This window comes from Lutjanus erythropterus, chromosome 2 (assembly GCF_056507025.1).
Source record: "Lutjanus erythropterus isolate fLutEry1 chromosome 2, fLutEry1.hap2, whole genome shotgun sequence".
NCBI classification, from domain to species: Eukaryota; Metazoa; Chordata; class Actinopteri; order Lutjaniformes; family Lutjanidae; genus Lutjanus; species Lutjanus erythropterus.
The window spans coordinates 4,877,097-4,900,448 of record NC_139318.1 but is presented as its reverse complement, the minus strand read 5'-3'; the positions used below and the strand labels follow the sequence as shown (position 1 = coordinate 4,900,448).

The 23,352-nt window shown below is 38.2% G+C and overlaps 1 protein-coding gene across 1 annotated transcript in view; it reads right to left on the bottom strand.

Annotated features, from left to right (window-relative positions):
* Nucleotides 1-5,261: 5,261 nt before the first annotated feature.
* Nucleotides 5,262-23,352, bottom strand: part of LOC146331061 (copine-9-like) — a 295,949-nt gene continuing 277,858 nt past the window's right edge. The window contains exons 20-21 of the mRNA XM_084726649.1: nt 13,149-13,222; nt 5,262-5,628 (exon numbers count right to left, since the gene is read on the bottom strand). Coding sequence (XP_084582775.1) covers nt 5,401-5,628; nt 13,149-13,222 — 302 coding nt within the window. The 3' untranslated portion in view covers nt 5,262-5,400. The remainder of the gene's footprint in view (nt 5,629-13,148; nt 13,223-23,352) is intronic.

Sequence of the window (23,352 nt, the reverse complement as noted above, 5' to 3'; positions counted from 1 at the left end):
AGCCACTACACAGTTTACATCAGGCCGGGTGCTGCCTTCAGGGCCTGCACGGGAATCTCAGTTCACAGATGTATAAAATGGTTGCTTGTTTATTAACTACCAATGTCTTGTTAAATTGTGTCTTTTCCATATGAAATTCGGCTATACAACTTTTCAGAGTAAGTGTTCAGAGCTGTGGTACTCAAATAGCGGCCCGCGGACCCCCAGGGGTCCTTGTAACTCTGCCAGGGGTCCGTGAAAAGTCTTCAGATTCATTATTTCCTTTCCACAAGCATTTCATAGGCCTATCATATCCAAGTTTCAGTCTATGTTGTTCTTATATTTGTTTTTATCACATTTATTTTTATATTTTATTATTTGACTACTGTAGTTATATTCTGTATTGCCTATTATTTGAACTGATGAGAATTCACTCCCTGGATATGTGTTTATGTTGGATAGCTATTCTGTGTTGACATGGCACAAATATTTTAACTTAATTTTAGGATATTTGATTTTAATTTCAAAATCTTTTTAACACTCAAGTTTGACATTTAAGAGAGTAAAAACAAAATACATAGGCTGATGCCTAGACTGACTACATAGCATTATTAAACACCTGATTCTATTTCACTTTGCCAAGTCAGTATTGAGTAGCTGCATGACATAACAATAACTACAACAAGAAGCTAAGATGGTCAGTTTATACAAAGACTGTGTGGTGGGTCCGTCGAACTTTGAAGTAGGAGCTACGAAGAGTACCTGAAGGCCTCAAAACATCATTTGGTTCAGGGAAACTGTGGAGTGGATTTTGTAGCAGAGTTGGATCCGAATTGTATTTGTTATGACCAATGAGTAGAACTTATCAATATACAGTATTAGTATGATCCATTCTACTAATAATGTTTTAACGTTTGATTTATATGTGAATCCAAAACTCTTTTCTCTTACCTTAAGAAATCAACATTTCCAGTCCCAGTCAGTGTTCTTTCATTAGATTTCCACTGAGTGGCAGTCTAGTACTATAAAACATTACAAAAATCCTCCTCAGAAGAAACATCATAGATTATCTCTTCCATGATTAAACCAATATTTAAAGAGCATAGCACCCTCAGGGTAGACAACACATGCAAGACTATTACAGACTATTACAACTGAACCTCTGACTGTGATGATGATGTAGCACAAAATAAAACATAGCATGTTAAATTTATAAAAGCACTGTCTCATTAAATCACTTCACATTCAGAGACATAAAATTACAAGTTTGACAACTTTCTGTAATATGCAGGCTAGGAGCCAACATGTATTTTATTTTTTACTGTAATGCAAAGTAATCTAAGGGATTGTATGGTAATTAATGGAATCTTATGATTCACTTACATAAAAAAAAGCCATGACCTTCTCCAGAGTTATTACTTTGGATCCTCCTGTTGACTTAGAAAAACAAAACTGTGAGCTCCTCCCCTCAATATCTCAAAAAATGTAATAAAATGGAGCAAGTCATTCTACCAATACCTAAAAGGGGTAAAACATTAACAATTTAAGATGGTGTCATATAATATTTAAATGGAATAATAATTTTTACAATGGCACACAAACTGATGAATATTCCTGCCATTCTCTGTTTTTGAATAAACAGATTCACTGGAAATATTTAAGGTGGCACAACATAAAAAAAAGTGTAGCAACAAGTTGCATAGCCTTTTTGGATTTATTCAGTTTTTAGAACAATTGTTGCCAGTGTTTAATATTTGGCCCACCGTTTCTACATGTTGAAATATTAAGTTTCCTCAACCCACTACTGTTGCTGAGTAAATTTTCACTTGGGTGAAGTTGACTCAGAATTTATCAATTAAAACTAAACAAAAGGCTGACCATAGTTTTAATATTGGCCAAATGTATGGCACATAACTTTTTTTAAACCTTTTGTTATGATGCAGATTAAAGGAAAAGTAGAATCCTGTGACACAGACAATTTTTTTCCCCTTTTTTCTGCAGTATCTTTATGACCCAGTGCACACACTAAAGATGTCATCTGCAAATATTTGAACCCCTTTTCCATTAATATATTAATTAATATATAAGTTTGGGTTGAGTAAAAATTAACTAGCCTTTATTAGATTACAGTCCCTTCAGCCAAAGGAAACATCACCCTTAATAATGTTTGTACAGTCGCTAACAAACCTGTCAAAATAACAAGAGACTACACTGCTTGGCACAGACTAGAGATGAGCCTTAAATAATATTTTTATTTGGTTTCTAAGCAAAAACTTGAAAACATTGACAAACCTAATACTAAACTCTGACCAACACAAATGGAGACAAAAGAACGGAGAAAATCAGAGAGGAACAAAATGGAAGGAAGGAAGACCGTTCACAAAATATTCTGTACATCACTTGAGATGTATTTACATTTGACCTACATGTAGGCTGTACGGAAACACACGAGACCGGGGAGAAGCAGTGAGCAGTATATTGTCTGTCAGTGTCATTAACTAATACTGTACACACTGTATAGAAAGCTCAACATGCTTCATACAAAAATATCCAATAAGTTATGTGACTTTGGGTTGGTGTACTGTCATAACACATGCATGCATGTTTTCAACACTGTGATACAAATCTACCCTACTAGTCATGTATGTCCTATATGTTTTGGATTATTACACTGGCAGTTCCTTCAGGTATACTGTACACAAGAACAGTAGAAATAGAAAGAACGCTCCCGCACAGTACACAAGTCAACACATGTAGGAATGTTGTCTGAAGTCATTTCCAGATATGAATAAAGATACAGTTTTTCTGAACAAGTACAATCATTGGCAGCATATCAGCCAAATAAGCATGCAAAAGTACATGAATTTCCTGTTTTGTCATATAAAAATAGAGTCCTCCCTCGCACAGACTTGTAGGATTATGACAGAAATAAGGCCACATATCCATTTCCTTTCTGATACAATATGATACATGCTTAAATATGATCCAGACAAATCCCGATGAATCTGTTCATCGTTGTTATTATTGGCTTTATGGACCTCGCCAGCCTTCTTGTTTTGTGTCTTTAGTTATTTTCTAACCCTACAACAAGTGTCAAAGGTCAGGATTTTGACCGAACTGCACAATATACAGTTTTTACAGAAGAGTATTAGGGCCAGGCAATGAAAGGAAAATTGGAGATTTTATATATATATATATATATATATATATATATTGCATCATAAATAAAGTTGTTTAAATCTTGGGTTTAAAGTTGAAATGTCACAAATAAAGTCAAACTTTCAGTTTGAGTGTCTGGCTTAAGGGAGAGAAATGAGAGGAGGAAGGTTTTTCCACTTTGCATTTCACAAACTAAGTTGAAATATTGCAAATAAAATCAAAATGTTGAGAATGAAGTTAAAATGTCAAAATGTTGCCAATAAATCTGAAATGTCAGGAATAAAGTCTAAATTTTGCAATTAACGTCAAAATGTTGAGAATAAAATCAAAATGTTGCAAATAAAGTTGAAATACCATTTTGACTTTATTAAATAAAAGGTATTTCAACTTTATTCTCGTCAGTTCAACTTTATTTGTAATATTTTGACTTTATTCTCAATCTTTCAAGTTTATTTGCAACATTTCAACTTTATTCTGAAAAAGAAAAAATCTTCCATGATTTATTTTTTCTTATGCCTCACACTAATACTTAATTCTCCACATGTCAACTTTATTTTTGACATTTTATTCTGAACATTATAACTTTATCCTTAAATTTTCAACTTTACTCTCAAAATATAAAGTAATTTTCCCCCTTTGCCTGACTCTAATGCTCTTCTGTAGTTTTCAGGATAAGGAAAAGAGAGCACAACCTGTCACCGTAAATAAATCTGGGGTTTCTACACAAACAGCGGCTCACTTCTGCTTGAACCATTCATGCACATGACAAAAGCATAACAAATGAATCACCAAAAAAAAAAGTATAAGTCTGAAAAAAAAGTCAACATTCATTGCAAATCAGCCTGTTGAGGGAAAACTGTGCAGACATTTCCAAAAGTAGTTGCACCTCCATACAGTGACTTTGACACAGCACCGCACACCAAACCTCACTCTCCTGTTCACTCGTTTTCTCAGTGTCTTCTTTCCAGTAAAAAAAGAAAAAAAAGAAGAAGAAAAGTAAAGGTGACCCCGACACTTCCACACACTCTCTGCTACATATGAAGTATTCTGGCCTGTGAACCACACACTGACCGGCTCTGTTCATTTTAAACAGGTACAGACGCCTGGCAGCTTGAGAACTAGAGGCAACCGCCTTATGAATGATTCATAACAAATGACAGCCCCAGCTGAGAGAGTTACAATTTAGAGGAGGATGGGGGACAGCAGCAGAGCACAGATACATGGGTATGTTCAGCTTTGCAGCCGGGGCTGAAATAATCTTTACCTCCTGATATTGTTAAATTGTACAGTGGCTGGAGGAAGTGGAGGATATTTCAGTCTCTTCTCTATCCCGAGCCAGTTTCATGGCCTTATATATTTCCTGCTTTCAGGAGGTGCCTCCTTTCGCGTCCGAGTGGGATTAGTTTAGACTTTCCGACGCTCCGTCTCTGAATGTTGACCTTGAAATGTGGAGCATTCGCCACCCCTTTACATAAAAACAGATTTGAATTTCATGTTCAGCACACAGTAATATACAGCATACATTTTCATGAAGCAATAAAAAAAGAAACGGGGGTCCGTCGTCTCGCAGATGCCACAACCAGGACAGGATTTAATTCCTGCTTCTCTATTTTCAGATCCCCTGTGATGCTGTCAAGCCTTTAAAATGCCCTGAGAATAAACAAACAAGGAAAGGACATCAGCCTCACTGCTGCTTCTCTTTACAACTGATTGAAATCAATTGCCCGGCTACTTTGGGATTTATTACTCTATTTCAGCAGACGCTCTTATCACCGTGAGCAGGAGCAGTGTCACAGAAACTGAAGTGGGGTGGACGGACGGGACTGGAGACTTCTGCAGGACGAGCTGTGTTGGCAAAAAAGTCTGCAGTGGCTTTTGTCTCTCGCCTGAAATGTTGGAATTGATGATGACGGAGGAAAAAGTGCTAAACTACATCTGAAGCCTTTGAGTTAAATGCAGTTTGTGGGTAAATGCAGAGTCGTGTCAGGTGCTGACAAAAGTCAAATGTTAAAAGGATCAAAAGTGTGTTTTCTTACACTTGTAATCCAGATCTTGCCAGGGGGATCCTCACCCCTCACCACCTTACACTTTTAAAGGAATGTGTCCCTTTAAATTTACCGTGGAAACAATCTTCAGAATCCCAACTTGGTTCCTGAAACCATGCAAATCACATGTACACACACGGAGACACAAACACACACACACCCCACCCCCTTTGCTCCAATCTCCAACTGCCATGCCGCTCCGCTCGCTGGCCTCATTTCAGGCGTGCACGTTGCGGTCCTTGGGGGCGGCGGTGGTGGTTGTGGTGGTGGTCGACATTGAGGGGGAGTCGGAGGTGGCGGGCAGAGGGGGTCGTGGCTCGATCCCCCGGCTCTTCATGAAGGACAGCAGCTGGTCGGGGATCTCTGCAAGGACGTCCTTGGCCAGTCGGGCCATGCTCAGGACCTGGTTCCCCGAGCGGTCGATGTAGTCCCGGAAAGGAACAAACTGCAGGGGAACAGGAGAACATGGATGGTGATGATAATGATGATGACAACAATATGGAAATCTGCCAATGTTTGATATTTATCAAATTGGTATTTGTTTGGTATCAGTACATTACTGTTAATAATGGTTATTAAAATCAGTTTGGCATTGGAATTAAATCGATTTTTATCAATTTTTTTTTGTCTATTTTCGTCTTGTTACATCTTTAATTTTTTTTTTTTCATTGTATGTCTTCTTGTCTTTTTTGTCTTGTTACATCATTTTAGGCCATTTCAAATCATTTTAGGTCTTTGGAGGTCTTGTTATACTAAGCACCTCCCTCCTTAGTTACTGTTGCTAAGCCCTTTGATTCTACATCAGCCCACATTCTCCTCCCAAACCCCCACAGAACAAATGCAGATGCAGTGGGATCTAACAAGTTTGTCTGGAGGTAGTTACTGCAGCTAGTAAGCTACTATTAGTTAGCTGGACATGCTAACGTTAACAGCTGATGTTAGAGCAGATGAAGACAGAGTTTAATCCATTCACCACACGTGTGCTCTTGTGTTTCACTTTCTTGAGAGACCACAAAAAAGACTCATGAAACGCTGAGTATCACTCTTCTCAGAGTCTCCTGCACACCACTTCTACATGTAGATAAATGGAGAGCTTGACAGCTCTAGTTACGGCCTCAATCTGCTGAAAATAAACTGTCCTGCTTTAGACTTAGCGTTTTGTCGTACTCATCTTACATTCATGTGGTGTTGTATAATTGGAATATCTGAAAAGTGGCTAAATTCATGTGAACGCCCTGTCAGTATGGAACAACAACCCGAAAAGTCAGCCAAAATTTTGCTTTCCAAGTTTTCTGTTGACATCATATAGGAATAAATAAATAAATATAATGAAAGAAAGTGAATATTTCTTTGATAACTTTTTATTAATTCATGCATCATTTTTTTCTAACAGGTAAACTTACTAACTTATTCTTAACTTGTACTGTACTGTACTATTCCTATCTTATTTGTATCTTTTGTCTTAATGTGTACAATATTCTTATTTGTGCATAATTCTTTAGCTAGGAAGTGGCTGAATGCTAACATTACCTGTGGTATCTAATGGGTTATCAAATGTTCTATTTTGACTTGAAATATAGCATGATGTCTTTTCAGATTTTCACTATCAAGTGTGTTTTAAGTTGCAGATCAACAGGGAAATGGTGAAATGATAATAATTTGTCAGATTCCCTGTTTATGCAACTTGTAACCAGGAACACAGGTCAGAAGAGAATGACCACACAGTAAATATGGTGAATTCAGTCCAATATCAGGCTAAATCAGGCTTTGTGCTAAACTTGAAAAAATGACTTTAAAGGAATTTAAATAAAGTTTGAAATTTAAATAAAGTTGAAAAAAAAAAGAAAAAAAATAGAATGTTCCCGTGCTTTGATCTCTTTAAGTGCTTTGATCTGTGATGTCACATTCTAGAACACATCAGTTTACCTCAGGACCAGAGAGAAACATTCACTCTCAGCAAGCGTTCGGAAGTACAGTGTGTCGTATTCAAGTCAAGTTGGAGTTAAACAAGTCAAGTTGGAGTTAAACAAGTCAAGTTGGAGTTAAACAAGTCAGGTTAAAGTCAAGTTGGAGTTAAACAAGTCAAGTTGGAGTTAAACAAGTCAAGTTCAAGTCAAGTTCGAGTTAAACGAGTTAAGTTCAAGTCAAGTTCAAGTTAAACATTTACTACAACCACCTCATTACAGACAGATGGATCGTAGGAATAATCCAAGGCCCAACCAAACAAGAGTGGAGACCTTTCCTAACACTGACAGTCAGGACTTTACTACACCCACTTCAGACACCACCCCAATGGAGCAGCAGGAAGCACCCCAGCCCCGCAGCAGGCATATCCAGCACCTCATTAAGAAAAACGATGATCTAAAACGCAGACTCACCTTGTCTGAAGGTCATCGGTTGGAAATTTCTGTTGAGAATGACAAGTTGCGGGAAAACAAGAAAGCTCTGGAGGAGAAACTTAGAGAGTTGATAGACAAGATTAAGGAGGCTGACCAAAACCATCAGGCAGGAGTCGTCTTGGACCACGAAGACTGGGAAAATAAATATAAGGCTCTGGAGGAAAGGTTTAAACTTGAGATGGCAACAAAAGACAACATGATCAGATTGCTTGGATACCAAATCTCTGATCTAGAGTACCGTCACAAACTGCAGAAGGAGCCAGTGGGTAACAACCAGTCACGGAGGAGAGCCAATCATGTCCAGCAGCTAAATAAGAAGATTGAGGCTCTGGAACAGAGGCTGAAGGCGTCCCAAAACAGTCTGGAGAAGGCAGTTGCTGAAAATGAGGTTTGGCAGAATAAATTCAAAACCCTGGAGGACAACTTTAATGATGAGATGGCTGAAAAAGAACAGGTGACCCAAGGTCTCCTGACAAAACTGGTCTCACAAAACCAAGACTGGGAAGAGAAGTACAAAGCTCAACATGAGAACTTCAGCAAAGAAATGGCCAAAAAAGAACAGGCCACCCAAGATCTCCTGACAAAGCTTGTCTCAGAAAACCAGGACTGGGAAGAGAAGTACAAAGCTCAACATGAGAACTTCAGCAAAGAAATGGCCAAAAAAGAACAAGCGGCCCAAGACCATATGTTGAACCTCGTCTTGGAGAATCAAGAATGTCAGGAGCGGTGTCAAGCTCTGCAGCAGAAATTCAAAGAGGAGCTAATGGAGAGAAACCAGAGCTGGCAAACAAGAACAAACCAGCTGGAGGAAGAAAATAAACAGCTAGCTGAAAAAGAACAGAGCCTGAAGACAAAAGTAAACCAGTTGGAGGCAGAAAACAAAGAACTGTCTGAAAAATTGGAGAAAATGGACAAAGCCTCTGAAACGCTCACAGAGACCACAGACCAGCCGTGTACCAGCAATGTGGAATCTCTCCAGGGAGACAAACCTCAGGTTCCAGAGCCTAAAGACATGCCAGAGGAGTCTAGAGAGGAGCAGGTGGGACAGACCAAAGATGAAACACTGGACGCAGAACCAACACAGATGGAGACCAGTGAAAAAGATGAGGCAGAGATAAAAACTGAAAAACAGGAGCAGAAGGTGGGGAAGCGCAAGAAAAAGTGGAAGTTTCTGAGCCGGATGTTCAGAAAAAAAGACAAAAAGTGTGACGACGACACCCCCGCTCTGTCTCCTTCACCTTGTCTCTCTTCTCACCTCTCCTCTGATGCCTCCTCCACCCCACCCCCCTCGCCCCCTGCTTCACCCTAACTCCGTCCTCTTCCCATCCTCTCTTACCCCTACCCCCCCAACCCCAAACCAAATTCAAAAAGATTTCTAGGGATTTTCCCTTTTCGTGGGTTTTCTCCTGGTGCTCAGGTTTCTCCCACAACATCTAAGAACCCAAACCACCCCACCCCACCCCATTACTCCACATCCCCTATTCTTTTCTTTTTTCTCTTTTTGTGGGTTTTCCCCCCACATCTAATTCAATCAATAAAAATCAAATAAAAATTCAATCATATTTCTGTCTGTTTCTTTGAATAGAGATTTAAGGTATAAATAAGTATGTTAAGACATCATGGTGGCTATAAAGTACAGGTAGTGCTACCTGTCATCAAATGTTGGTTTGTATATTTTGATTTAACACAGAAATCCAGTTAGCTAGCTAACATGTCAACACTAATTCCACTACTGCAACTACTGGGCCTACTTACTGAAAAAACATGTTGGGACTGTGGTGATTCTGGTGACTGGAATGGTGATTAATAATTGTATTGGTTGGTTTTAATTGACCATATTACAAAAAAACAATCTATTATCTATTAAACTAACTATTAATTAACATGTATTATTATTAATTAAAATTGTAAAATAAATAAAAACAACATGCATTACGTTCTATAAAAGGATCAGTGACATGACATTAATTTTTTTGTGTCACTATATTTAAGTTAAATTTAAAAGAATTAAATTTTGAAAATAAACTTCCACACATTCCCCTTTTGAAACCCTAGTCTAAAATTTCCGTTTTGAATCAACTGTGAGTGAATATCTGACTACACGGTGTAACTGTGAAAACTTTGTACCAACTGATTCAACATGTTTAAAAAAGGTGAACACTCAATAAACTAGTTAATATTAAATACAAGTAACAGAACATCATTCATGAATACTATAATCATGTGAGTGAGGTCACCTTCCCAATTCATTTTTTGTATATTGTGTAAGAAAACCATGTGACAGGAAATGATATGACAGAGAGGGACTGACTGCTGCATGACAAGGTTATAATGTCTTTACAGTATAATGTGACATTTTTATGATAAGGTCAGGTATGCTGAGGTCTACATGTCAAATGGTACGACCCCAAGAAAACAATGATAATTCATCATCATTACAAAAATTAGTATTTACTTTAAAAATGCAAAGTTTTAAAGTAAAAGGAGGTCAGTTTAATCAGACATAGTTTATGATGCTGATTAAAGATTTAATATGAACCAACTTACTATGCTGAACTATTTTCAAGTGGTTAGTCTTATTTTTTTTTTTTGACAAAGTGATGATTAATACACAACTTCATAATCAAAGCTTTGTAAGGATAGAGTCAAATCACCATGTTGAGCTTGGTGTTTTTTTCAAACATTTAACTTTAATGCACATTTGTATTCCGTTCAATTAGAATTTTAAGCAATATATAATCAATGAATGGGGTCCAAGCTGCTAAAAAATATTTCAGCGCTTGTAAGACACAAGCATTGAAAAGACACACAAACACACAGAAGTCAACTTGTTGGCCAACAGGACTTGGTCACATGTGGATCTGAACCCTCAGAGAAGATGACTTATAGACTGCACCACCAGGGAGACGTGATTTCTATACACCATCTTCTTTACAGCACTTCATAATTTTCCCCTGAGACACCTCTTGTCTGCCACTGAGTAAACTTTAAGTGACAACCTGCGACTTACTGACAGATTTTAAAGATATTTCATATTATATTCAATGCAACAATAAAAAGTCCAGTGCAACTGATAAAGTATAAAATAAACTCAAATTGTGAACACAATAACTGCAGGAAGTTTGTGGAGTAATTAAGGGATAATGTACAGTAAGCAGGTCATCATTGTGAAAGAAACCCTGACAAGGTGATGCAGGACCCTGACATGAAGCATAATAATAATAATCTGCTCACTGTATATTATCTTATTTATTACATGGTTATTGAAAAAAAATATTTGGCACACATTTGTGTGAGACAACGTTAATTTTAAAATGATTTTATGGCTTTATTTTGTAATAGTGACCTGCTCATTGCACATTAACCTGCTTGTTACGTGGTCATGTACAAAAAAGGGCAACAATTTGACAAAATATTAATTTTCAAATCATTTTAGTGATTTAACAATGATTTTATAGCTCCTCCAGTCCAGAGTCATCCTCCAGATGATCAGAACGTGTCCATAGCAACGGTCTGTTATACATAGCAACAATCTGTTCTGCGTAGCAACGGTCTGCTATACAGAAATAACAGACCTTAGAAAGCTTAATTGACCAATCAGAATCAAGTATTTAACAAATCCATTTAATAATTCCTGTCTTACAAGTTGAGACAATTATATCAAATGTGCAAAAACTGAAATATTTTTATATTTTAAAACTGAAAACACTTAAAAGAATCAAAATCTTGGTGATAAAATTCTGACAAGAATCTCACATCATTCTGATGGTTTCAGGTGTTTTGCCAAATATTTTGGTGACGTCTCATCAAACTGCTGAGCAAAAAATGTGCGTACAGTACAAATAATAGCAAGACATTAAATATAACTGCAGACTCACCGTTTGACTGATCTGAACTCAATTTGAAACACTTGATCTCAACTATCTACAGAATGTCTGTGTTGATTTTGGTCCCATTTGAATTGAACTGACCTCAGGCTGCAGTGAGACAAACTTCTGTCACAATTCAGCAGATGTGTTGAAGAAATTTCAGCTCTGTAGGAAGGACAGCTGATTTTTACAAGTTTGGATTGTGAAATGTCTAGAAAATTAAAAATTGTTGTAATAAGTCCTGCCCACTTTAATCAATTATTACCAAAATTGTTTCATCAACTGAGTCATGACTGAAGACTGTGCAGAAGGATTTCCATACAAAACCATGAATCCAATTATGAGATATAAATGTTTTGCACTTGTGGCGCCCCCTAGACATTGTAGAAAATGAAGCTATTTCAATAAAAATTGATTGGTTCATAAAATCCAAAAGGAATGATGAATCAAAATTCTTTTGATAAGTTTAGATCAGCAAAGTCTGCTGATGATGCTGACTCATTTTTTTTTTTTTGCTGATTGGCCAAAAGGTCTGGGAGGAGTTTGCAAAAACAGACTAGTTGAGAAAAGATGCAAATGAACAGTGAAAATGGTGAAAGAATTTTGAGTCTATGCTAAGCTGTTTTTAAGATAATTGCAAAAAAGTAAACTTGTTTGTTAAAGCGCCACCTTGAGGTCAATGAGTGTCATTTTTGCTGCCTGATTAGTGGGTGGAATTTGCAACCCTCCTACTAATTTTGGTGAAATTTCATCTTGCAGTTTTTGCTGCACAAACACTCTTAGTGGAGAAAAATAAGAAGAAGGAGAAAGAATAATCTGACCAAAAACAATCACGGTCCACAGCCAGCGACGCTGCTAGGACCCCTTATGAGCTTCAGGCTGTTTCAGCAGACATGGAGAGCAACATGAATATTCACTGGGACACTAGTTTCAGCCAACCATCACCGAGATGCTAAAGCACAACAACAATTTACTCCTACCCTATCCTTTATCGCATCCATGATGTTTCCACGTTGCAGCTTAGACATTCATAACACAACAAAGTCATACTTTCCAAATTTAAGACCTCAAAATTATGGGAATGTTGAAACCAAAGCAGGGTTTCATGGACCAGATCATTTCCTCTATTCTGGTGATTTTTAAAGCATGAAAATAAGAAAATAATACATACACATTTTTTTCAGACTTGTAACTGATACTTATTATCTGTAAAACATAGTGGGACCACATCATTTAGCTACATTTGACTAAAATAGCACAGAAAAAATTATATTTTACAACCGTTTTCCCTAAGGGTGTTCGTTATGCCATTCTCAGGAAAAATGTGCCTCTTTCCTTTAAAACTGAACATAAGAAACAGGACTTCTTTCCAGGATGTCTGAGATTTCCTTAAGTATATTTTTTCCCTTGTACTCTCTGTTCACCATAAATGGGTAAAAATACAGGAGAACTGTGACCCCGGGAGGAAACCAGGAGAGAGCAATGACAAACATGATTCTCCCGGGGAAATAGGAATGGCTGGCAATAATGACCGAAGTCAGAAGAATGAATTCCCACCTATCCACAGAGCATGTGAATGCAACCTCAAATAATATGCCAAGAATATACAGTGTTGTTTCCTTGCTGGTCACGATGATAAAACATCAAATCTGTGACTCATGAGGGTTGAAGCGCACAGTGTATGAAGAATGTATTACCTGGACGATGTCTCTCTCAGCAAAGCGTCCCCTGGAGGACACTCTGACCTCATCCCCATCCAGCTCCTCCATCGCTGCAGGCAACAAACACAACATTTAACTGTTATGTAGATGAACACTGTGATTCACATGCTGAACAGCTTAGACACGCTGCTTTTTATAGAGCAGTTCAAGATGAAAGTCTTTACCTGTCAAAGTGACACAAATACAAAATAAAAAATATATATATGAAAAGTATTTAATATGGCATCTTTTCTGTCCTGGGACGTGAACTGTGTCTGAGTGTTAAACAACAACAGAAAAATGAGATTGTACATAAATTAATTTGCTTTAGTTCGACAGCCTCCTAATCCAACACAAGGTGACAGGTTCCTTTTATATTTCTCCTAGCAGGTGTATTTGTTTTAGTTTTGTATTTTATTTCATTTAAATAAAATCTTAAGTTATTGTGAGTGTGTGCAGAGAGAGTGCAGAGAAACATTGTCAAACATGTTGATTTTATGATAAAAAAAAAAAAGTTAGACACTCCCATATGAAGATCTTGTGTCAGTCTTCAGTTAGTGTGTTTTATTATTATCTTTTTTCACAACAGTTGCAAACAAAACCTCAGTTTTTCTCAGTCATTACTGGAATTCATTATAAACAAGCACCACAAAAAACTTTAGCTGTCTGGCTAACTTGACTCATTTCCAGTGTAAACAAAGTTAATTATGTCTCACAGGAAAAACTTCAGCCTCTAAAAGTACATTCATTTCTACCAAATCCTCTAAACAACAACTGAAATAAACCTCTATACTTGCAGACGTAGAAGTTTTTTTGTTTATTTTTACAATAACACTGTGTTCACATGAAGCTTCCAGCTGATTTCTGTGACAAGCCTTTTGTCTAATCTTGGGTGAAGCGACCAAAGAAGCTTTAACACTTTTTATGAGGGTCGTGTCTATAATGCATGACACATTCATAAGACATTATAATGCAGTTATAAGGCTTTATAAAACTCTTAAGAAATGTTTATAATCATGCAGAACATAAGAATGTTTGTAATTTATAAGTGATGGAAATAATGTTTTTTAAGTTCAGCATTCATAATGCTTTATAGCACCGTGTCAAAGAGAAAGAGAAGACATAGAAGAACCTGAGTCCTGAGTTACACAACACCTTATAACCACCTTACTTTAGCCAGGTATAAAGACACATAGAGAATAGCCTATTAGGCCTGCAGTATAATCTGTTATGACAGGTTAGAGCAGTTCTCTATGTATCTTTATAACTGGCTAAAGTTATGATAGTTATAATGTGCTGTGTAGCCCAGGACTTCTTTCAAACATTCTTATCACATGGAACAATAAAACATTATGAATGCTGACCTAATAAAACAGCATGTCAACCTCTGATAATACTTTATAAACCCTGTTGTTATGTGCGATTATTAACCTTTAAATTCTATTTGGTTCACCACATGGTTCCAGCTAAAAAAAAACAATCTTGAATTACATTAATTACATTAAATTAAACATAAAAATTATTTTTTAAAAATCATTTCATTTATCAATTATGCAGATTTAATTTCATAAGGTAAAAATGTTCTATAAGAGGTGCACTGACAGCTCACTTGGTAGATTCCTAGGTGTCTTATTGCCTGTGGGCCTTTGCTGCATGTTGTCCTCGCTCACCTTTCCTTTCTATTGTCCAATAAAGGCAAAAGGCCACAAATATGATCTAAAAAAGCTATTTAAATATAGGATCTCTAATTATTAATTATTTTCATAATGTGAGCATGGTGGACACAGTGACACTTGGCGCAGTGAGTAAATGTGAGGCCTTTTCCACTAGTCTTGTATAGTCAGACGTCTCTCCACAGCGCTCAGCGCTGGACAAAGGTCTGGCTCCACATTTATACATGTGCTATTGTTTGCATTTCTTTAATCACAACCGTTTTGGGTGGAGCTGAGCCCAGGATGCAGCAATGGTGCTGCTGCTGAACTTATTTTAGTGGAACATTTGCACATCAGGAGGCAAACTCTGGCATTAAACTGTCTAAATCACCCCAAAAAGTAGCAGCTGTTAGGCTGGAAATATTCTTGTCTTTAACTATGTGTTCGCATACGCATCCCTACGCATCCCTACGTTTCCCTACACTTCATGGCTGCCTCACGTATCCTGCATCCATTTGGTGTGATGCTTGTGCGCATCATCAGAAATTAATGCTACGCATACGCAAACACAAGTTAAACAGGAAATACACCTCCAGCCTTAGCTTTGTTACGTATGTAACATTTGCGTTCCAGGTGCTGATTTGCCATTTTCAGTGTGTCGGTTGCAGCTTGGAGGCTGTTGTTGTTCCCCGGGGGCTTTGAAAACGCAGATATGCACAGATGTCGCAATGACAACTGAAAGTAAGCCAGCCAACAATAGCAGACGTCTGTGCACCTGATGAGTCAGACTACATATCCACCAACATGGAATGTTAATATATATATATATATATGTATATATATATATATATATATATATATATATATATATATATATATATATATATATATATATATATATATATACATATATAAATAAATCTCTATATATTGTATTATAAAATCATATATATAGTCTAGCTTCATTCATTATTTTTTATAAGCACTTGAATGTTGGCCTGTTTGTATCAAAGCTGAGAAAACAGTGCTTTTGTGAAACAAAAGTTGTGTGAGACATTTCTAAGCTGAACATCGACTTCACATTTTTATTTTTGGTTTTTATAACTTCATATTACGTGTGACATCACTGTCACCAGTGTGGCTAACATTAGGCGTCCCCCACCCAAAACACTCTGTCCGAGAGGCCCAGGGGTTGGAGCACTCTCTGCCCCGGCTGTCAGGGGCTGCAGCGTGAGCAGCCCCACTCAGTGCCCGGGCTCTGCAGCCAGGTCGCGACACTCTCTGCCCCACAGATCAGCCACTGAGCACCAATGTTTTCACCTTCATCTTCTTCTGCTGCTGCTCATTCCAGCGGTTCTCTTCTTCTTAGAGTGACAATTTTTGACAGATGATCTGTCACAGCATCCCCTATCGCCTCGCAGTGAAAACAGCAGTTGATGAGATATCTTGTCACTGGCCGGGAAGCATTGTGTCTTAAATGATGAGATATCTCATCGATGACGGGGAAAGAGTTAACAATACATTGAAATAAATGTTTGGCCTGTGATCCACTATTAAGTTTCAGGTTTGACCCTCCAAGGAGTTTGTGCAGCCCTACATTATAGACATGACCTTCATTGAAAGTGTTCCCCAAACTTTTTTTTCATAAATCCATACAGCCCTTTAGTACAGAAGAGAGAATGCAATGGTGGTCTACATTATAAACATTTTTCTTCATAATTGAGCCTCAATATGTCCATGATGTTGCAAACTAACTAAGACCAGAGGGAACATGAGTGCTGAACGGGCTGCTGACGAGTCAGGCAGCCGTCCTCAGGGACTAACAAAGAGCTCAGACCAGAGACAGGTTGGTGGTCCTTCTGTGCCACATCTGTTCCCCACTGCTCTCTAAGTGAAGGAAGAAACAATAACTTATTCTGTAACCGAACCTCATTAGTGCTTATATAGGCCACAGGAAGGAAGGTAAATGTCCTGACTGCAAAAACATCGCAGCTCTGCGTCCTTCTGTCTATTTATAGTTTTCTTATCAACAAAGCAAATCAGATGAGCGAGTGACAAACAATCTGTGGCGTTCCCGAGAGGAACCATTTTCATATTTATATTTATTTAAAGTGGAAAGAACGGATGCTGAGGGAGGGATGCTGATGGGAGACGGGTGAGGCTCCACATGGCACACAGACGTGGCAGATGGTGGTCGGGAGCAGCAGGGGGAAAAGAGCAGAAGAAGGGGGGAAGGAATAATTTGACACGTCTGTATGAGGTAGCGGACGGAGACGGACCGGGACAGGACAGAGACGTGGAAGGAGGGAGGAGATAGAATAGAAAGAGTGAAGGTGGAGGGTTCAGGTGTGATGGGCAAACCTTGGTATGTGGGGAAGGGGGGTGGGGGTCCGCAGAGACGCTGAACCTCCTGTTGCCCTCAATATTACATGCCAGACTCTGCACAGGGCTCAAACTCTCAGAGGTATGTGGATGTATAGAAATAACACACCACTCTGCTCCAGCTCTTCCACATCTGATACACATTTCCACACACACTAAAGCCGAGGACATACTTGCTTTTAATAACACATTTTCATACGCATCATGGCTGCCTCGCGTATCACGCGTCCGTTTGGAACGATGGTTGTGCGCCCTCAGGAATTAACACTACATGAATGCAAACACAAGGTTACACAACGATCACAACTCAACTCAGCTTTATTCATAGCACCTTTCATACACACACGCAGCCCAAAGTGCTTCACAAAACAAAATTAAAAGTAGGGCTGCAATTAATCGATTAATTGATTATAAAATGAATTGCCATTTTGACACTATTTTGTATCAGAAACAGTTTTGATAATCAATTAACTGGTTTGAACAGTTTTTTAAGAAAAAAAAAGTCAAATTTCTCTGATTCCAGCTTCGTAAATGTGAATATTTTCTGGTTTCTTTTCTCCTCTCTGAGAATAAACAGAATATCTGTGGGGTTAAGAGTAAATCCTAAATGTTAGGCTTTGGGAGACACTGACAGACAATTTTCAATTTTCTGACATTTAAAAACAAGCAACTATTAAACCATTAATCAAGAAAATAATCGACTGATAAATCAACTCTGAAAATAATAGTTACTTGCAGCCCTAAAACAAAGAATAATAGAGATTTTGAAAAATCAATAAAACTTTTGCAAGAATAAAATTACACCAATAAAGCAGTCAAATGTTTAAAAAAACTATAAATGAAAGTCAGAAGAATGAAGTAAAAGAAACACTAAGGATAAAAAGTTTGTCATGACCAATGATTAATGCTTAAAAGACCAAAGTTATAAAATTACTCCAAATTAAAAATGAAAAAATAGAATAAAAAGATAGGTCTTTACTTCTCTCTTAAAAATACAGAGAGAGCTCACCATTCTAAAGTTCAGACACAATGATTTCCATAGTTTAGGGGCATAAAAACAGAAGGCACTCTCATCTGTATGTCTATGAGACACATAAGGAACATTTAGCTGAAACAGAAGCAGTGGAGGACCTTAGTGATTTGGCTGGCACATAAAATGAAAGAAGATCCTGATGTATGGAGGAGTGAGGTCAATCAAAGCTTTAGGATCAAGTGAAAAAAAACTTTAAAATCAATTTAAAAGTACACAGGTAGCCAGTGTCGTGTTTTAAGCAGTGGCATAACGTGATCCATTTTCTCGGTTGTAGTTAAAACTCTGGCCTCAGGATAGCTGTACTTTCATTATTGACTTTTTGGGTAAATTAGTAAAAAGGGAATTGCAGTAGTCTAAATGGCTCACAATAAAAGCACGAGTGGCCTGACAGGGACATACATGGTCAGTACATGGGGTCTGAAGATAAACACAGTGAAGAAAAAAGATAAACTTTCACTTTTTAATCATCAGCCTGTAACTGTCAGACCAGCAGTGATGGTATGGTGTCATCAGCATCATTGTCTAATACACGGAAATGTATTCTGTCTCTGTCCCTGAGGAGGACACACATGTTGAAAGTTGGTGCAGAAGACACTTTGGCACTTGAACAACCTTAATAGTTTTTAATTAACTTTAATTAATGTTGCTTATCTTGGAAACAGCACTTGGTAAAACAATCTACTAAATGGATTTTGGGCTGTGGTTGTTTTGTCTTTGTTTGTTTAATGAACAACTGAAAAAAAGGAAATAAAATTAAGAAAATAAGGAATATGGAGATGACATTTGTTTTCACTCTTTAGAAAACAAAGATGTTTTAGCGGATGGGCTACCATAAATAAATAAATAAATCTAAGGGCGTTTCCCAATTATCTTGTTTTGTCCAGACTTTTGGACTTTTCAGTTTGATCTGGACCAAACTTACGTGTGAAACCTTCCCGGGATCATGTTTCTGATCAAAAAGCCAGACTTTGGGGCAGCAAAAAGAAGCAGCCCTGGTCTGGATCAAATTGAACCATGGGTCAGTTTGTTTCCAGTGTGAAAACATTTTTTTGATGGTTCGGACTTTCAGACAAGTTACAGGAAATTCTGACAGGATATCATCAACACCCTGTAATAACCAGAGGGCTGGACTACAAAGCCAGTTTGATATGGGGTGCTTCCACACCTAAAAGTCCTGACCAAGGTTAATTTTTTTGAGACGCTGTTTACACCTGGTCTGGTTAGTTTTAGTTTCACATTGCAATTCACCAAGGCGGACTGTCACACCTACTTCCTGTGGTCATCACCCACATGGGCTGCGTCTCCTTATATTAAACAATGATGGACGTCCGTCTGACGTTGGTGTGTTTACAATTCGGCAAATGAGATGAACAGGTTCACATTGCTGTCACCATAATATTATTACTACTATGTCACTACTACCAGCAGCACCAAAGTGAAACAACTGAAAAGTGTCGACTTCATAAAGTCGTCAGCCCAAATGTTAAATTAAACATCTGGTCTCCTCCAGTCCCCATGTGCTCCCGCGGCTCATTTTGTTTTGTTTTTCTTTCATCCAGCTCTGATGATGTCTTGTTGTAATTTTCTGTAATTGGTCTGAAAGTCTGAACCATCCAAAAAATGTTTTCACACTAGAAACAAAGCGAGCCATGGTTCAGTTCGATCCGGACTGAGACCACCTCTTTTTGCCAGCTTTCTGGTCCAGACTACAGTCTGAGGGAGGTTTCACACGTGTTATTTTTTTGGTCCAGATCAAACCGAAAAGTCTGAAAGTCCGGATCAAACATCACAGGTGTGAAAACACACATTGTTGGGCTTTATTTGCTTTAGCTGGCTCAACAAATCCTAAAACACCAGTCAGCGATAGCAAGCATCATAACGGTGAACTTTCTTTGTTTTCTTTGTTCTCTTCTTCAGGCTCTGTGTGCCTTTACATAAGTCATTTAATGCATCATATGACTCCTCTGAACAAAATGGACTGATCACATGCTGCCTACTTCAGTCAAGAGGAACAGGTTGTTAAAATGGAGAGCGGTTGAGAGAAGTGCATTTAAGTCTGACACTGTCCCATAATGAAAGAGACATGGAAATCACTTTGGTCTCTGGCCAAATCAAATTGAAAAGAGTTTTAGTGATTAGATGTTATCAGTCATGAAAATTAATAGACTAATCAATTAAATTCAAATGGCTGTTCTATTAGCTGCAGTACAAAGCAGACAAGGATGTAAATCAGGATCAGGCAAAAAACGTTCTCTGTTTAAAATTTAAAGTGTTAATATGACCTGAAGCAAATGATTTTCTGCATCAGCAGCTGAATACATGTAGGGTCCTGTGGTAACATGATGCACACAGTTTGCACTGCCGTAAGTACACTTCTGCTTCAGAGCAGGTCTGGTGTGCAGCATAAGTTACCATGGTGACCTAACAAAAAGACAGCCACCTTTACCTGACAGCAGGCAAGAAAAGTCAGAGGATCACCAAGTTATTACAATTCATACTGAATGGAACATGTATGTCTGGAACAAATTTTATGACAATCCATCCAATACTTGTTCAGATATTTCACTAAGAACCTCAGATATCAACCTCAAGGTGGCGCTGGTGGCATAATTCATAAAATATAACTGGTATTGTTCTATACTTTTCTGACTGTCAACAAATCCCATGAAAAAAACAAAAACAATGTGTTAGTCTGTGTGCCACTCTACTTTCTGACTTGCCAACCCTGTCTGTGGCTTTCTCGACTTGTTCACCCTCATGCTGGAGCAGTGTGTGAGAACTGCTGCGGCTCGCGCATGCTGTGGTGTCCACACAGGCTGTGGTGTCCACACAGGCTGTGGCGTCCACACAGGCTGTGGCGTCCACAAAGGCTGCGGCATCCACACAGGCTGTGGTGTCCACACAGGCTGCGGCATCCACACAGGCTGTGGCGTCCACAAAGGCTGCGGCGTCCACACAGGCTGTGGTGTCTTTTTACAGGGAGTTTGCATAAAAGTGTGAAGAGAATAAAATAGCTGTTTTCTGAACGCAATCAGTGATTTTCCCCCTCGTTCAGAAAGGGAGGGAGGGAGGGAGGAATAAATGGAAAGAGGAAGAAGAGAAAAGAGAGAGAGGAAAAAAAATACTGTCTACAACTGATTTTTTCATGTCTGTGACATACTGCACAGATGTAAACAATGAGAGCTGTCCTGTTCCTGATATCATGTCGATATGTATTTTTGCTGAGAACCACACGCATCATGAGGAAAAAAATAGGCAAGCCTGACATGTGCATGAGTCGCACTGCTCCAGCGGGCTGTTTGGACGCTCTTACTGGTTAATATGGGTACCAAAATGAAACCAGCAGGTAACACCACGCACACACTCCTCAAGTGTGTAGTATGAACAAGCCAACAGTCCAAAGACCGCTGGTTTCTACTGAAAACACTGCACAAATATATAGTAACAAACACTCAGTGATTTCAGAGGGGCACTGTCATTTTGAAATAACTTTACTCAAACAAGAATAAATAATGTTTTTGTTGTGGACTACTTTCAGATGTGGATTAATACAGATTTGATTGCTTATAGATGGGCTTGTATTTGGGGCAGCAGGACTAAAATAAACTACAATCTTTTCATGGGAATTGTTATGACAATTATACATTTTCATCAGCCTTATTCTTTAATATATTTGTTCAATGCATTACATGTATAGGATATGTTTTTACCCTGGCCATTACCTGGCTTCTTTAAAGGAGAAATCCTTAATACATCGACTGTAATAAATCATAAAATGCGCACAGTGTCATCAGAGATCAAGGAAATATGCTAAGCTAAGATAGTCCCTTCTCTGACAACAACACTACAGCTGCGGTGGCCCCCTCTGAAATTTCTGTTCCTGACCAGAATAACTGTTTTTGCCTGTTTCAAATTAATTAGAGTTCAAATTCATGCCAAATGTTTGCAGAATGAGTGAGTGTGTTTATGAGTCATAGGACAGCATTAATAATCGTGTAGAGGGCATAGCTGTTTATAACGGTTAAATTAAGCAATATCTTAATAGAGTTTGGCAGGCAGTGAGACAGACAGGCACTGAACTCCAGAGTGTGTATTTTCAGAGCAGTGGCCTTTTGTTTTCAGAATAACAGCCTTAACTTAACATCAACAGACAACTGACAGTTCTAAACAGTTGATCATCTTACAGAGGAGGATTCATCTTCGCCTGTTATTTTAATTTGATCGTGTTGTGTATGTCCTGCACTCCTGCAGAGCTCCTGCAGAGCTCCTGCAGCCTGTCTGAGCTGAGAGTCTGGGGAGGAGGTGGTGGGGGGAAAACAATTTGCTTCAACCATAGATGGTACATCAAATAGGAATTCAATGTTAATGTTAATATATGATCTATGGATATTTGGACTGCAGGACTCATTTTTGCTCACACGATTGCTAAATATTGGTCCTTTAGAAAGATACTACCTGAACAAGAGAAAATCCATTTAAAGTAAATGCTGAATCCCACTGAAAAAAGATTTTGTATCTTGTAAATGTCAGAATATGTTCAGTGCTGCCATTCAAAATATGCACAAAGTACATCAAAATGAATTCATAAGTGATGTTCATTCAAAATATATCTGTGTTGGCAGATGCATCCTGTCAAAAGATGTGTGTCTTGCTGTGCATTGATGTCATTCACGCATTTCACACTTTTCATTTCTATTCAAAGTAATACATCCTTGTGCTGTACAAAGTAATTTGATGTTCCTGATGTTTAATATCCTCAGTTGAACTACTTGAATTCCCTGCAGGGATCAACAACATTAATCTTCTGTTATCTTCAAACATTTTTTGAATGAAAGCTACTCACATTTGTGGCCCAGTTTTGTTCATTCTAAAACATATCCCAAAATATACGTGAAATGTATTTTTAGCAGCGTGGGGAGACAGATGAGCTGGAGGGAACAGAGAGAAGAAAAGATGCAAGGAGGGATGATACAAGCGGGAACAGAATGGGTTATAATAAATTTTGATTTCAAAAGGCTAATCCCCACATGGCGCTCCCTCGGAGGGCTTGGCTCTGACTGGGGGTGAGTGATGTGTGGAAGGTCTGCTCAACCAGGGAGCAGACCTGGGCAAAACAGCAGCTGAATTCATTCTG